The sequence below is a fragment of the Bicyclus anynana genome, chromosome 27 (assembly GCF_947172395.1).
Source record: "Bicyclus anynana chromosome 27, ilBicAnyn1.1, whole genome shotgun sequence".
In the NCBI taxonomy this organism is placed as follows: domain Eukaryota; kingdom Metazoa; phylum Arthropoda; class Insecta; order Lepidoptera; family Nymphalidae; genus Bicyclus; species Bicyclus anynana.
Window position 1 is genome coordinate 3,264,318 of NC_069109.1, and position 15,660 is coordinate 3,279,977.

Consider the following 15,660-nt stretch of genomic DNA (forward strand, 5'->3'; position numbering starts at 1 on the left):
GTAGATGTAGGGTTTGGGTAGGGTAGGGTAAGGGTTACGCGGACGAAGTCGCGGGCGTCCGCTAGTTATTTATACAACTAAACTTTAATCCTTATTAAAATAAATTATTTAATAATCACAAGGATATTATGGAGATAAGATTTGCCCTTTACAGTATGTTAATTACTTAAATAGTTTCGGAGATAATACAAAATTTCTAAAAGACGCAGAAATTCCGCTATATGACGCCCGGCGCTTTCATTTACGTAGTTCCCGCTCTCGTATGAATATGGGGATCAAACATAGCCTATCACACTCGCAAATAACGTAGCTTTCTTTTGGTAAAACAATTTTCCAAATCGGTCCAGTAGATCCAGAGATTACCTCCTACAACCACACGAACTTTACCTCTTTATATTATTAGCATAGAAGTCTCTATTTCTCTTGGTCATATCACCACACTCGAAGGACTGGACCGATTTTGTTAAGGGTAGGAGTAAGATAGAGAAGTTACAGGGTAGGGTAGGGTACGGGTAGGTTTAAGGCCGGGTTTAGGGTAGTGGTAGGGTAGGGGTAGGTTTAGGGGTAGGGTGGGGGTAGGGGTAGGTTTAGGGTAGGGTAGGGTGGGGGTAGGGGTAGGGTAGGGTAGGGGTAGGGTAGATGTAGGGGTTGGGGTAGTGGTAGGGTAGGGTAGGGGTAGTAGTAAAGTTGACATCGAAATTTACGCGGACGAAGTCGCGGGCGTCCGCTAGTTATTATATAAATTAATTGTTGTTAGTGTTAAATTTTGAAATACAAATTAAGTAAGGCAAGTTTGTATATGCGGATGACTGCTGAGCTCGAGTCTCCTCTCAGAATGAGAGGGGTTAGGCCAATAGTCCACCACGCTGGCCCAATGCGGATTGGCAGACTTCACACACGCAGATAATTGAGAAAATTCCCTGTATGCAGGTTTTCTCACGATGTTTTCCTTCACCGTTTGAGATACGTGATATTTATTTCTTAAAATGCACACTACTGAAGTGTGTGAGGTGCATGTCCCGGACCGGATTCGAACCTACGCCCTCCGGAATCGGAGGCAGAGGTCATATCCACTGGGCTATCACGGTTCTGCAGGTGGCCATAATAAAAGAAAGTACATACGGCAACAGTCGGCCTCTGTGACGCAGTGGTATGCGGATATACAAGACAGAGGTCCCGGGTTTGATCCTCGGCTAAGTCGATTAAGGTTTTTTTAATTGGTCCAGGTCTGGCTGGTGGGAGGCTTCGGCCGTGGCTACTTACCACCCTACCGGCAAACGTACCGCCAAGCGATTTAGCGGTACGACATCGTGTAGAAACCGAAAGCAGGATTTTCGTTCTCCTCATAACAAGTTAACCAGATTTCATCTTAGTTTGCATTATCACTTACCATCAGGTGAGATTGGTGCACATATAATAAAACTACAAAATAATAAAAATATTTTATTTTAGACCAGCTCACCCAACAGTCCTGTCCATAGAATGACACTAGAGATGAGAACGTAGAGGTGAAACCGCCGGGCATCGCTAGTTAGATATATTACATTTGGCTTATAACTATTTATTTAAGACTAGCGGACGCCCGCGACTTCGTCCGCGTGAAATTCGTTGTAAACTTTCAACTACCCCTACCCTATCCCTACCCTACCCTACCCCTGCCCTACCCCTACCCTACCCCTGCCCTACCCCTGCCCTACCCTACCCCTACCCTACACTACCCCTACCCTACCCCTACCCTACCCTACCCTACCCCTACCCTACTCATTAAGGCTGCACTTCTTTATTTATTCCCCAACCCCCGGGAGTCGCGTCGAGCGCGGCAACCGTTACACAAAAATAATCCATATAGCATGAATTAGAATTAATAATTATAATTATTAATATGGCTTAGCGTATTTCTTGTATAACTTTGGTGTTTCTTTACCGATTTTTATGATTCTTTTTTTATTGAATAGGTAATATAAATATATGTTAACTTTTTTAGTTAGGAATGAGTGATGAGTGTTATAAACATAAGAGTACACAAATATAATTAAAAAGCTCCGAACTCCTAAGCTATCGGGAGTTACACGTGTTATTGTGAGTCAACCATAAAAGATAGACATATATATGCTGTTGTGTTTTTATAGATAATTTTAAGGAGAACATTTCCGTCATACATGATTTCTATGTAGCTTTAACCATTAAGGCTGTACACGCGACGGAAGCTTAAAAAATTGAGTAACTTCTCCCGTTTTCTCAACATTTCTCTTCACTGCTCTGCTCCTATTGATGGTAGCGTAATGAAAACTATACTATAACCTGCCCAGGAGTATGTAGAATAATTGTACCAAGTTTCGTTAAAATCCGTCCAGTAGTTTTTGTTTCTATAAAGAACATACAGACAGACAGACAGACAGACAGACAGACAGACAAAAATTTTACTGATTGCATTTTTGGCATCAGTGTCGATCACTAATCACCCCCTGATAGTTATTTTGGAAATATATTTCATGTACAGAATTGACCTCTCTACAGATTTATTATAAGTATAGATAAGTTACTTAGGTTGCATATGCATGGTATGCAGGTTTCCTCACGATGTTTTCCTTCACCGTTTGAGACACGTGATATTTAATTTCTTAAAATGCAAATCAATGGGAGCCTCTGCCTCCTATTCCGGAGGGTGTAGGTTCGAAACCGGTCCGGGGCATGCACCTCCAACTTTTCAGTTGTGTGCATTTTAAGAAACTAACGGTGAAGGAAAACATCGCGAGGAAACCTGCATACCAGAGAATTATCTTAATTCTCTGCGTGTGTGAAGTCTGCCAATCCGCATTGGGCCAGCGTGGTGGACTATTGGCCTAATCCCTCTCATTCTGAGAGGAGACTCGCGCTCAGCAGTGAGCGGAATATGGGTTTATAATGATGAAGTTACTTAGTTATAATTTTGCTCCAGCCACCATTGATGACCTATATGTCATCTTCATGTTTAGCAGTAGCATTAGTTGCATCAGCAGTTGATGTTGTTGCTTTTCCAACACTCAATTCACATTTAACCACAAAACTACTTGAACTTAACCGTAGCAAACTTAAAACTGTTACCGAACTAAGGACAGGGCACTGTTCACTAAACAAACACCTTGCGGTTCTAGGTATAACCGACAGTCCTCTTTGCAGAGCATGCATGGAGGAAGAGGAAACCCCGATACACGTTATGCTTAGATGCCTCAGACCAATTATAGAAGGACCTGTATCGCACTCATATTCACGAACAAAATTGTCTGTCATTTTCTGAGGAAAACGAGCTTAGATTTTGTATACATCTTATACTAAACTGGAAGTTTTTGCCCGTTTTTTACACAATTCAATTACACAAAAAGGTATTTTTACGGAGCTCTTTAATCGACGAACACAATTACAACTATTTAACATCGATTCTATAGAGACAGTTTTTATAATCACATTAGATCGTTGATCATATACTTTGACAGAAAAGTAACGTTTAGCGAGACAGGTCCTATACAATAATTGGTCAGAGTTAGATGCAGTGTATCTAAACAACGCGCAGCACACATTGGATCCCCAGCAACACTTCACAAGGCTTCTGGAGCGAGCTCGGTTGGCTGGAGTGACTCCAGCAGGGACCAGCACTGAAGGGACCTACGTACAATGGCCAAATCTTAATGGCCAAGTGCGAAAAATGCCCAGGAAAAGAAGAAGAGTTCTTGCTGCTTCTTGATGACTATCATTTGTTGTATTTGTTGCATCAATTCAGGCAGCTTGCGAAACTGGATGGCTATAGTTGTTGCTTCTGAATAAACATCATTCGTTGCATTTAAAACAGTACAGTTGATATAGTTGATGTTGATATAGTTGATGTTGTTGCTGCTTTTTGATAAGTACTATTTGTTGTATTTGTTGCATCAACTCTAGTGCATCAATTTCTGGCAACTTGCATAGCTGGATGGTTACAGTTGCTGCAGTTGATGTTGTTGTTGCTTTTTGATGACTACCATTTGTTGTATTTGTTGCATCAATTTCTGGCAACTTGCATAGCAGGCTGACTATATTAGCTCTAGATGATGCGTTTGCTGTTGTTGCTGCTTTTTGATGAGTATAATTTGTTGTATTTGTTGCATCAAATCCAGTGCATCTATTTCTGGCAACTTGCGTAGCTGGATGGCTAACGATCGACTGAAATGGTCAAATTCATCCTCAAAGTCACTATCTGATGATTTACTTGACCTTCGTTCTACTTTACATGGAGTGAAGTTTGTAGAATTATTGTATCTTTTTAACTTTTTCTTAAATATTTTTCTAGAAGTTTGTGATGATTTTTTGTTCTCCTCTATAAAGGTTACTTTTAAGAAGTTGTTGTCATCTTCTGTTTCTGATTCTGGTGACGAATTTTCTTGATCTTTTAATGTTAGATTCTGTAAGAGAGAAGAATAGATTAGTGCTGGTATGTCGACCCGCACTAGAAAGAGCAGGGTTGGTCGACCCCCTACCAGGTGGACTGACGACATCAAGCGAGTCGCAGGGATTCGCTGGAAGCAGGTGGCTCAGTATTGTGATGTTTGGAAGTCCCTGCAAAAGGCCTATATCCTGCAGTGGACGTCCATCAGCTGATATGATGATCATGATGATCATGAGATATCATCCATGTGATCCCCGTTCCCATAGGAATACAGGAATAAAATTATAATATTCCCAATAGTGAAAGAAGATTTTAAAGTAGGAAGCTAAATATCACTACACAGAGGTTAGGATAGAGGTAGGGTAGGGGTAGGATATAGGTAGTGTAGGGGTAGGGTGGGGTAGGCTAGAGGCAGGGTGGAAGTAGGGAAGGGTAGAAAAAATACAGTATTGTACAGTAGTCAAAGCAAAGCTCGACCGGAGCAATATTTAATATAAAAATAAAAAAAAGGTCATTGGATAAGGACTTCCACCAACAAAAATTTAAATTTCTCACTCATACGTACCAATCTTTGGTTAACAACAGGTCTTAAGAAGGAGTCGACTAACTTGAACCAAAAGATACGCGGCGTATAATATTCATCTTTTGCCATCTTGTACAATTCTTTCGTATAATTTGTGCGTATGGAGTTCATTTTTTTCTTCAAATCACGCACGGTTACGTACTCTTTATTCAAACACTTTAAAAACGTTTTGCACGCTTCCAATTGCCTTTGTTTGCTTTTGTAACACACGTTGCTAGTGTCCCATAAAACATCAAACTTTCTGTAGATCTTCAAAAACTTTATTACCTAAAAAAATTAATTGTACATCAATAAAAAGAAATGTTCTTCAAACTGAAATGACAATGGTCGGGGCACAAACCAGCAAGTGCAGTATCCTACTATTTATATGTTAAAAGTATGTAATTTTTAACCGACTTCCAAAAAGGAGGAGGTTCTACGTTCGGCTGTATGTATGTTTTTTTTTTTAATGTATGTCCAGCGATAATTCCGTCATTTGTGGACCGATTTTGAAAATTCTTTTTTGTTTTTAGTTTTTAATTCTAATGTTGTTGTTTTTAGTATGGTATTTTATTGTTTTTCCCTTTTTAATTTTAGTTAGTTATAATGTATTATTTTAAGTCTAATTTGTATTGTTTATTTTAGTTAAAAAGGTTGTTGTGTGCTGTTTTTGTGGCGGCACCTGGTCGTTGGTTCCAACTGAAAACCAGGGCTGCATGCTCTTTTTATTTAAAGAGTATGTAGCATTATGCTGAGTTGGGGCCCTTTATTTGGTTGGATAGATCACAGGATATTGTCCTGACATATTATATGATATGACAATATTATATGATAATAAGAGAAAATTGTGTTGTGTGGCATACTGCTGTAATAAAGATTTTTTTCTTTCTTTTTACTTGCTGGTACGTGTCTCCACTCCAGAACACGTTGGCCCCAGCAGCCATCTGTTCTGCGACAAATAAGGCCAACCCACTACCACTTCTGTTTGCTAATCCATTTTTTTTTAATTCTTCACAAGTTAGCCCTCGACTAAAATCTCACCTGATGGTAAGTGATGATGCAATCTAAGATGGAAGCGGGCTAACTTGTAAAGAGGAGAATGAAATCCATCAGGTGAGATTGTAGTCAAGGGCTTACTTAAAAAGAATAAAAAGTTCCAAAAATGTTTTACAGGTAATCTCGAGCGGTTGCTACTTTTACCCCAGACCCCACTAACAATAAACAAAGTTTGGTAGTGATAAAAAGCTCTTCCAGCTTCCGTTTTCCCCACCACCATCTTCTAGGCAAGTGAGTTCCACCATAGGCTACATCATCGCTTACCGTCAGGCGTGATTACAGCAAAGCGCTTGCTTATACAAATTCAAAAAAAAAAATCATCATTATCAACTTTTACTCCTACAGCATGTTAGCAGTCGGAAGCAAACAAGTTTGTCGTAATGTTCACAATGTTTTTGTCAGACTTGTCATGCCAATCTTTATCGTCAATGGTGCGAAACTTGACGCCAATTGCAAAATGACAACAAACAAACTAACAATCTATTTAAAAATTAAAATTTAAAAATTTATTTAAAAACAATCTATTTAGTAATTAACATTTTATAGATGCGTTACCTCGTCCTCGGACCATGTTATATTTTTACCACATGTAGATCTCATCTTTAAACACGTCGGTCAAGTAAATTGATTGCAGCGTTTGAGACAATTAAAACTGAACACTGTTTCCGTCAAATCACGTATCACTTGAAAGTTGAAATAATATAGCTAAAGCCTGGACTTGACGCCAAACTGAAACCATGTGACGCGTCTATTTACATTTCAATTTTCAATAATTCTAATTCAACATTCGTCTTTCGTATCAAGTTTCAGTTTCATTTCAACCACATTAACACACACCACAAATGAAAATCACAATACAAAATAGAAAATACAAATTGATACAAATGTCAAATACCCAAAAACCACAGACGACAAATGAAGATACCAATACCAATACAATACATCAAAGTGTATGAGTAAATGAATATTTAAAGTTGAATGTTTAAGGTAGTAGTCTAGGTGGTAGTAGTCTATGGTTAATTTGTTATTACTACTACTATTTCCGCAATTGGAATATTTTAGAACTAAAACAGCGGCAATTTTTAATGGAGATTTTTACTTTTTTTTTGTTATTTCGCTTACTTACTTTTAAAATACTGTAAGAAACCAATTGAGAAAAACAAAACAAGTGTGTCAGCGCTGACACACGAATGGAGTTTATTCTTTCAATATGCGCAACCGAGGAACAGCAGACTACGGCGTGTTGGCGCTATTGGCGACAGCGCACGGTGAAAGGTGCGCGAATAGGTTGTAACGCTGTTCATCGAATTTTGCTGCCTATATTTTATTCATACCGAATTAATAGTATTGAGATGTACATAGTGTACGCTGCGGGGCAACATTCACCTATTTAGACAGTAAATCTGAAAGAGTAAACTCCAGTCGTGCGTCGGAGCTGACACATACTTTTTTGTTACCCGGGAACGATCTCATGATTATTTTAACATACCTTGGTAATACGAGTAACCACTAGACCAACCAGTTTAGGTAGAACTTAGTTGAAATAAATGTACGCTTACTGTCTGATTTCTGTAATTACTTATTTGTTTTCGCAACCAGTACATGCATAGTCTCCTATGTCCAAAAGTCTTTGTACTGAAGCTTCGGCGCCCCGCTTCAGTACACAGATTTTTGGACGAAATTATGCGGAAATAAATTAGTAGGTACTAGAGCTAGAAAAATGTTCGGAACTATTATTAGAGACAGACAGTAAGCATACATTAATTTTGACTAAGTTCTACATAGTCATTTGGACTAGTGGTGCATAACCAAGGTAAGATATAATAATCCTAAATCGATCCCGGACAAAATTAAATAAACATTATTGACTTTTTTTGTTTTCTCAATTCGTTTCTTCTACTATTTTAAATTAAAAAATCTTCATTTAAAATTGCCGCTGACTATAGTTCAAAAATATTGGTATGCGGAAATAATCGCTGCTATGTCCAAAGTTTTCATCTATGAAGTTTCACTTCTTCTCCTTGAAGTACATCACAGAGTACTTTTTAGTTTTTTTTGTGCCTTTTCTATTATGCCTAATTCGGACTACTTTAGTATTTTAGTCGAGTAGAAACAAATTTTGAATTTTTAAGGCCTAGTTCGGAATACTTTAGTATGTAAACAATTTTTGGATTTACCGGATTTACCGCCCAAAAATTGTTCGTACTCGACTAAAATACTAAAGTAGTCTGTATGGCCTATTACTATTAGTGTTCTGTGTGTGTATCGTGGACATTGATTCGGGTTGGATAATAGGTACTCTGTGGATCGGTTAAATTTAGTTTGACACATCTATTAATCTGTGGTTTGACATCTTCATTTGACGTTTTTGTTTCTGTTTGATTTTTAAAATATTTTCTTCTTTAATCTTTATTTTCTTTATTCTATCTTTTACGGCGGAGTAGAAAATTAATATTTAGTAATGATAAACTTAATTAAGATAAAGAAATAACTATAATGGAATAATTGTTTTTTCTCTTTTTTACGTGTTCAGAAAGTGCATAGTATTTTTTTTTAACTTTTAAAAGATGCTATTTGATAAAATAATTTCTTAGTATTTTAGTAAATTTTAGTGCTATAATCTATTGACAAGACTTTTAAACAACAACAACATAAAATACCATGCCTCGAGGTTGCGTTTTTGGATGTCAATCTAATAGTAAGATTTTCGATATTAATCTATACAATATAAGTGTAAGGCTTGATAATGATGAAAAGTATATTCTTTTTCAGCTCAAGATCCAATTCACACGTTTCCAAACCCAAAGAGAAATGCAGAGATATTTCGCCAATGGGTCGAGTTACTGGTGGAGCCGGAGCGTAGTCTCCCTGACGCAGAGATCTATAGACGCAAAAGAGTGTGTAATCGACATTTTGTGGACAAAGACCACAATAGAAATCACAGATTAAATGCCCTTGCTGTACCATCTCTGTATTTACCAAGTGAGTATTCTAACATTGAATCACCTAATCCAGGGTTTCTCCACGAACTTTACGAACCCCTGTTAAAATTTCCAAGTGAGAGCAAACCCCTTACTAACGAATAAAACCCTCCCTCCCCAAAGAAAATGAAGAAAATAAGGTTTCTATTAGAAAAAAGGTAATAATAATGTGATAAGTGTCCTTGTTTTTTGTCGCAAATTGACAATTTCAACCTTAATTCTGACTCGGCGGTATCAATTATCAAGCCCCCGTAAATTTTGTCGCGAACCCCCTGTCGTCAAATGGCGAACCCCTAGGGGTTCGCGTACCCCACTTTGAAAAACCCTGACCTAATCCAACTCGGCTGGGCAGTATTTGGGAAACTTGGGGATACCTTTTCGTCCGAAATTCCTTAGAATTTGGTAATGTAAGCATTACTCAGAAAAAGTATGTATGAATCTTGAATTTTCCTAAACGCAACACTCAAGAATGGCTAAACCGATTTCGGAAATAATTTACGAGGATGGTTGTTACAGAAAGAAACATTTTAAAAACCAAATTTTCTACTTTTCCATACAAACAATTCATAATTTTGTTCATTATAAGTCAAGGAATTCGTTAATAAGGAATTCATCCTACATCCAGTAGTCACAAGTCCTGGACTTTGCTGGGTGTTTTTCTCTCTACCACGCGATGGACCCAGCACCTGCATGGTGAATCCATGGCATGCTAAGATATTCGTCTCATTGTTTTCAGACAATGTGAATGGTGCCGTGAAACAAACAGAGCTTGATACACATGACAACCCATCAGGTGAAGATCCATTGGGTGTTAACTCATCAGGTGGTGAAGAGTCTTGTGAAATCCCAATCAAAGACTCGTTGGGTGACAACACATCCAATGAAGTTCACACAGGTAAAGACCATAACTTTTAAACCCTCATTCGCATGAGAGTTTTTTTAATGGACGTTAAAAAAGCGTTCAAATATAACAAATGCATTCCCAAGTATATGCTCACACAACAGCTTTTTTAAAATGCTTTTTTTTTAAATAATTATAATATTTATACAGCCAAAAAACATATAAGAAATAGGAGAAAACATGAGAATTAATACAAAATTAATACTAAGGCTTTCGCTGAATGGGTATAGAGGGGAGCTCAGGGATTGATCGGGAAAGCATTGTGTCGTTTACTATACTGGCTTCAAATTTAAAATAAATAGTATACTACTATATAATTATATAACCTACTATAATAATAATATATAATAATATAACTTAGCTCGAACTTACTATATGGCTATGTTGCATTTTCAATTTTGGGCGTTAAAATAGACCTTCATTTAACTTCATACTTTATTTTTATATAAATGGGCTATGTAACACTGAAAGAATTTTTCAAATCGCACCAGTAGTTCCTGAGATTAGCGCGTTCAATTAAACAAACTCTTCAGCTTTATATATTAGTATAGATATAGATATTATTAAATTAATGAGAATTAAGGGTCTCTTATGTGTTAATTTACTAAAAATATATGTATATTTTGTGTAATCAGATTCCTTGTCTCGGCTGTCCTTTAGTATGTACCATATAAGAAGACTAGTTACGGATGACTAGGTACGAGCAGGTTAGGCAGTCAGGTTCCTTTTTTTTAATTATTGACAAGTTACTATTGAATTGAGTGAAATGGTTATTAAAATGTTTAATTTTTTCAGATATTTTGCAATTCGCTATGCAACAAATAGACCTTGATGTTTCCACTGTATCTACATCACAGATATTGGATTCTATGGGTGACAACCCATTAAATGATGACCCATCAGGTAAAATAATACCCATCTAAACACATAACATCCAAATAATAATCGACAACAAACTAGCGCGGGTTAAAATATTAGCAGTGCCATCTAGTTAGGCCCAATGTAGATTGGCTTGTCTAATAATTCATTTATTAATTTTGATCCAAGGCATTAATTGTATTTACATTGTTAAAAATTAAAAATAAATAAATGTGAGAAAATATTAAATAAATCTATTAATATTAATAAAAAAATGTTTTTTTTTTTTCAGAAGACTTCTATCTTCTAGTTCGTGCGGACGACACTCCTAATGTACCATCATCACAACATACATCAAATACATCAAGTAAGATAAAAATATATATTCAAAAATCTATGTGCTATTATAGGCGCTGTGAGGTACTGAGTGTGCATAATCTTTTTTACATAAAAATGGAATCGACTTGAAAGACGTATTTCGATTAACACAAAATTCATCATCATCATTATCTACCCATATTCGGCTCACTGCTGAGCTCGAGTCTCCTCTCAGAATGAGAGGGGTTAGGCCAATAGTCCACCACGCTGGCCCAATGCGGATTGGCAGACTTCACACACGGAGAGAATTGAGAAAATTCTCTGTCAGGTTTCCTCACGATCTTTTTCCTTCACCGTTTGAGACTCGTGATATTTAATTTTTAAAGTGCACACAACTGACAGGTTGGAGGTGCATGCCCCGGACCAGATTCGTACAAATACCCTCCGGAATCGGAGGCAGAGGTCATATCCACTGGGCTATCACGTCCTCATCGTCCTTACTAATTACACATAAGTAGGCTAGATCCATTGACCTCTTATAATAAAAGGGAGGCACAATCATGTAGAAAATAAAAAGGCCTTTAAATATAGTCCAACATTCAATAAAATCCCAAATTCAGAGCAAATTCAACCTTAAGGTTTGATTTTAAGGTTGAATTTACAAATGAGACTACTTGAATTGAGTGCCAAGAAGTTGTGTTTGGCACTCATTTGGGACGTTTTTTGGTCGCCGATTGTGCATCCACTTTTTAATAGGAGATCGATAGCTACATTGTAATCTTATGAAGTACCAAATTGGTACTTTACAACAGAAAAAGAAATTGTTGATTAATTTATTTATATTTCCAGATCCCATTCAAAAACGTCTAATAGAATCAAAAAAAGAAATCAGAAGATGGAAACAAAAAGCACATAGATTGAAAAAAAGGTGCGAATACCTCAAAACGAGATTAAAAACTGTCACACGTCTCTCTGACTCCATAGCACTCCAACGTATATCTAGAAAAGTATCTCCAACCGCCATGTTACTTATAAACATGCAATTTCGCGAAAATGCCAAAAAACCGAATGGTCACAGGTTCAAATCCTCGGAGAAGATCATGGCTTTGGCTTTATATAAACGTAGTCCGGAGTGTTATGCGATGTTGTCGGAATATCTAACTTTGCCTACAGAGAGAACTTTGCAAAAGATGCTCAGTTAAATGAAATAAAATTTACCTACAAGGAGAACTTTGCAATAGATGCTCAGTTAAATGAAATAAAATTTACCTACAAGGAGAACTTTGCAATAGATGCTCAGTTAAATGAAATAAAATTTACCTACAAGGAGAACTTTGCAGAAGATGATCAGTGAGATTAAATAAAATTTACCTACAAAGAGAACTTTGCAGAAGATGCTCAGTGAAATGAAATAAAATTTACCTACAAAGAGAACTTTGCAGAAGCTCAGTTTGCTCAGTGAAATGAAATAAAATTTACCTACAAAGAGAACTTTGCAGAAGATGCTCAGTGAAATGAAATAAAATTTACCTACAGAGAAAACTTTGCAGAAGATGCTCAGTGAAATGAAATAAAATAAAATTTACCTACAGAGAGAACTTTGCAAAAGATGCTAAATTAAATAAATATTTTAATTTTAGTCTATTGTGGTGTTTTATTTTTCCTCCTTATAAAATTGCTTCATATTAAAAGATATAGTACAGAAACTATTCCCTATTCTATGAGTATGGAATATGTTTACATAGATTTTGTTTATGATCAAATCTTCTGACTCAAAATTAGATTTAATAATAATAAAGTAGCTTCCGATATGTGCTCGCTTAGATTTTTAATGTATTTAATGTATTTAATGCAGTTTTCAGCAATAGATTCAAGAGGAAGATGTAATTATAAATAAAGAAAATAAAAATTACTGTTAATCCTACTAATATTATAAAGGCGAATGTTTGTGTGTTACACACACACAAACATTCGCCTTTATAATATTAGTAGGATTAAGTATGTTTGTTCCTCTTTTACGCTGCGGCTACTGAAGCGATTTGGCTGAAATTTGGAATGAAAATAGATTTTACTGTGGATTAACACACAGGCTACTTTTCATCCCGGAAAAATCCATGGTTCCCGCGGGATTTGTGTAAAACTGAATTCCACGCGGACAAAATCGCGGGCGTCCGCTAGTAAATAGACACGTCGATTTCTGACTGCTTATTTGTCAATAATCGACATTTTACTAACAAAAATTTTAAAAAAATACAAAAAATCGAAAAAAAAAATAAAAAAAATCACTGTATTTTAAATATATGTGATATTTTACAAATTTAGGATAATTTGAGAAAAAAAAATCGAATTGTATAATAGACGAGCAGTCGACTGCTGTCTGACTAATTGTCAAAAATCGACATTTTACTAACAAAAATTAAAAAAAAATACAAAAAATCCAAAAACATCAACGTAATTTTAAATATTTGTGGTATTTTACAAATTTAGGATAATTTAAGAAAAAAAAATTAAAAAAAAATGAAAAAATGTGTATTAAAGACACCTCACTATTAACACTCAAGTGATAGGTCAACACAGTCGGGAGGGCAATAAAACAGCATCAGTAAACGTTCAAACAGTGTATTGCTGGAGGCAGTGTGACGTCACTCGCTCAAGTGGAGAAGCCCTTGAGCTCCTGCAGCAGGTGCTTGTGCTGCGTCTTCTCGTGCGTCTTGCGCGCCACGTTCTGCGCGAAGGCCGCCGAGCAGTACGAGCACTTGTGCGGCCGCTCGCCGGTGTGCGTGCGCTTGTGGTTTGTGAGCACGCGCAATGTAGGCACGTCGACTTCTGGCTGACTAATTGTCAATAATTCGACATTTTACTAACAAAAATTTAAAAAAAAATGCAAAAAATTCGAAAAAAATCATTGTAATTTTAAATATCTGTGGTATTTTACAAATTTAGGATAATTTAAGAAAAAAAAATTAAAAAAAAAAGAAAAAATGTGTATTATAGACACCTCACTATTAATACTCAAGTGGTAGGTTAAGTTATTTGTCAATAATCGACATTTTACTAACAAAAATTAAAAAAAAATCCAAAAAATTAAAAAAAAAAGAAAAAAATGTGTATTAAAGACACCTCACTATTAACACTCAAGTGATAGGTCAACACAGTCGGGAGGGCAATAAAACAGCATCAGTAAACGTTCAAACAGTGTATTGCTGGAGGCAGTGTGACGTCACTCGCTCAAGTGGAGAAGCCCTTGAGCTCCTGCAGCAGGTGCTTGTGCTGCGTCTTCTCGTGCGTCTTGCGCGCCACGTTCTGCGCGAAGGCCGCCGAGCAGTACGAGCACTTGTGCGGCCGCTCGCCGGTGTGCGTGCGCTTGTGGTTTGTGAGCACGCGCAATGTAGGCACGTCGACTTCTGGCTGACTAATTGTCAATAATTCGACATTTTACTAACAAAAATTTAAAAAAAAATGCAAAAAATTCGAAAAAAATCATTGTAATTTTAAATATCTGTGGTATTTTACAAATTTAGGATAATTTAAGAAAAAAAAATTAAAAAAAAAAGAAAAAATGTGTATTATAGACACCTCACTATTAATACTCAAGTGGTAGGTTAAGTTATTTGTCAATAATCGACATTTTACTAACAAAAATTAAAAAAAAATCCAAAAAATTAAAAAAAAAAGAAAAAAATGTGTATTAAAGACACCTCACTATTAACACTCAAGTGATAGGTCAACACAGTCGGGAGGGCAATAAAACAGCATCAGTAAACGTTCAAACAGTGTATTGCTGGAGGCAGTGTGACGTCACTCGCTCAAGTGGAGAAGCCCTTGAGCTCCTGCAGCAGGTGCTTGTGCTGCGTCTTCTCGTGCGTCTTGCGCGCCACGTTCTGCGCGAAGGCCGCCGAGCAGTACGAGCACTTGTGCGGCCGCTCGCCGGTGTGCGTGCGCTTGTGGTTTGTGAGCACGCGCAATGTAGGCACGTCGACTTCTGGCTGACTAATTGTCAATAATTCGACATTTTACTAACAAAAATTTAAAAAAAAATGCAAAAAATTCGAAAAAAATCATTGTAATTTTAAATATCTGTGGTATTTTACAAATTTAGGATAATTTAAGAAAAAAAAATTAAAAAAAAAAGAAAAAATGTGTATTATAGACACCTCACTATTAATACTCAAGTGGTAGGTTAAGTTATTTGTCAATAATCGACATTTTACTAACAAAAATTAAAAAAAAATCCAAAAAATTAAAAAAAAAAGAAAAAAATGTGTATTAAAGACACCTCACTATTAACACTCAAGTGATAGGTCAACACAGTCGGGAGGGCAATAAAACAGCATCAGTAAACGTTCAAACAGTGTATTGCTGGAGGCAGTGTGACGTCACTCGCTCAAGTGGAGAAGCCCTTGAGCTCCTGCAGCAGGTGCTTGTGCTGCGTCTTCTCGTGCGTCTTGCGCGCCACGTTCTGCGCGAAGGCCGCCGAGCAGTACGAGCACTTGTGCGGCCGCTCGCCGGTGTGCGTGCGCTTGTGGTTTGTGAGCACGCGCAATGTAGGCACGTCGACTTCTGGCTGACTAATTGTCAATAATTC

General features: G+C 36.8%; 2 protein-coding genes across 3 annotated transcripts; one reads left to right on the plus strand and one right to left on the minus strand.

Moving 5' to 3' along the window:
- Window positions 1-1,430: 1,430 nt before the first annotated feature.
- LOC112051015 (uncharacterized) lies at window positions 1,431-6,914 on the minus strand. Its single transcript, XM_024089474.2, has 3 exons — window positions 6,573-6,914; window positions 4,965-5,249; window positions 1,431-4,415 (listed from the first exon to the last, which is right to left on the minus strand). The coding sequence occupies exons 1-3, from the start codon at window positions 6,615-6,617 to the stop codon at window positions 4,047-4,049; spliced, it is 699 nt and encodes a 232-aa protein (XP_023945242.2). The 5' UTR covers window positions 6,618-6,914; the 3' UTR covers window positions 1,431-4,046.
- Window positions 6,915-8,428: 1,514 nt separating this feature from the next.
- Window positions 8,429-12,719, plus strand: LOC112051000 (uncharacterized). 2 transcript variants are annotated; one of them, XM_052890182.1, is made up of 6 exons: window positions 8,429-8,715; window positions 8,790-8,999; window positions 9,735-9,893; window positions 10,695-10,802; window positions 11,053-11,124; window positions 11,925-12,719. In XM_052890182.1, the coding sequence occupies exons 1-6, from the start codon at window positions 8,679-8,681 to the stop codon at window positions 12,275-12,277; spliced, it is 939 nt and encodes a 312-aa protein (XP_052746142.1). In that variant the 5' UTR covers window positions 8,429-8,678; the 3' UTR covers window positions 12,278-12,719. The 2 variants fall into 2 exon arrangements, with proteins under 2 accessions (XP_052746142.1, XP_023945216.2); XM_024089448.2 differs by having other exon boundaries at window positions 8,430-8,715; window positions 11,050-11,124.
- The last annotated feature ends 2,941 nt before the right edge of the window (window positions 12,720-15,660 follow it).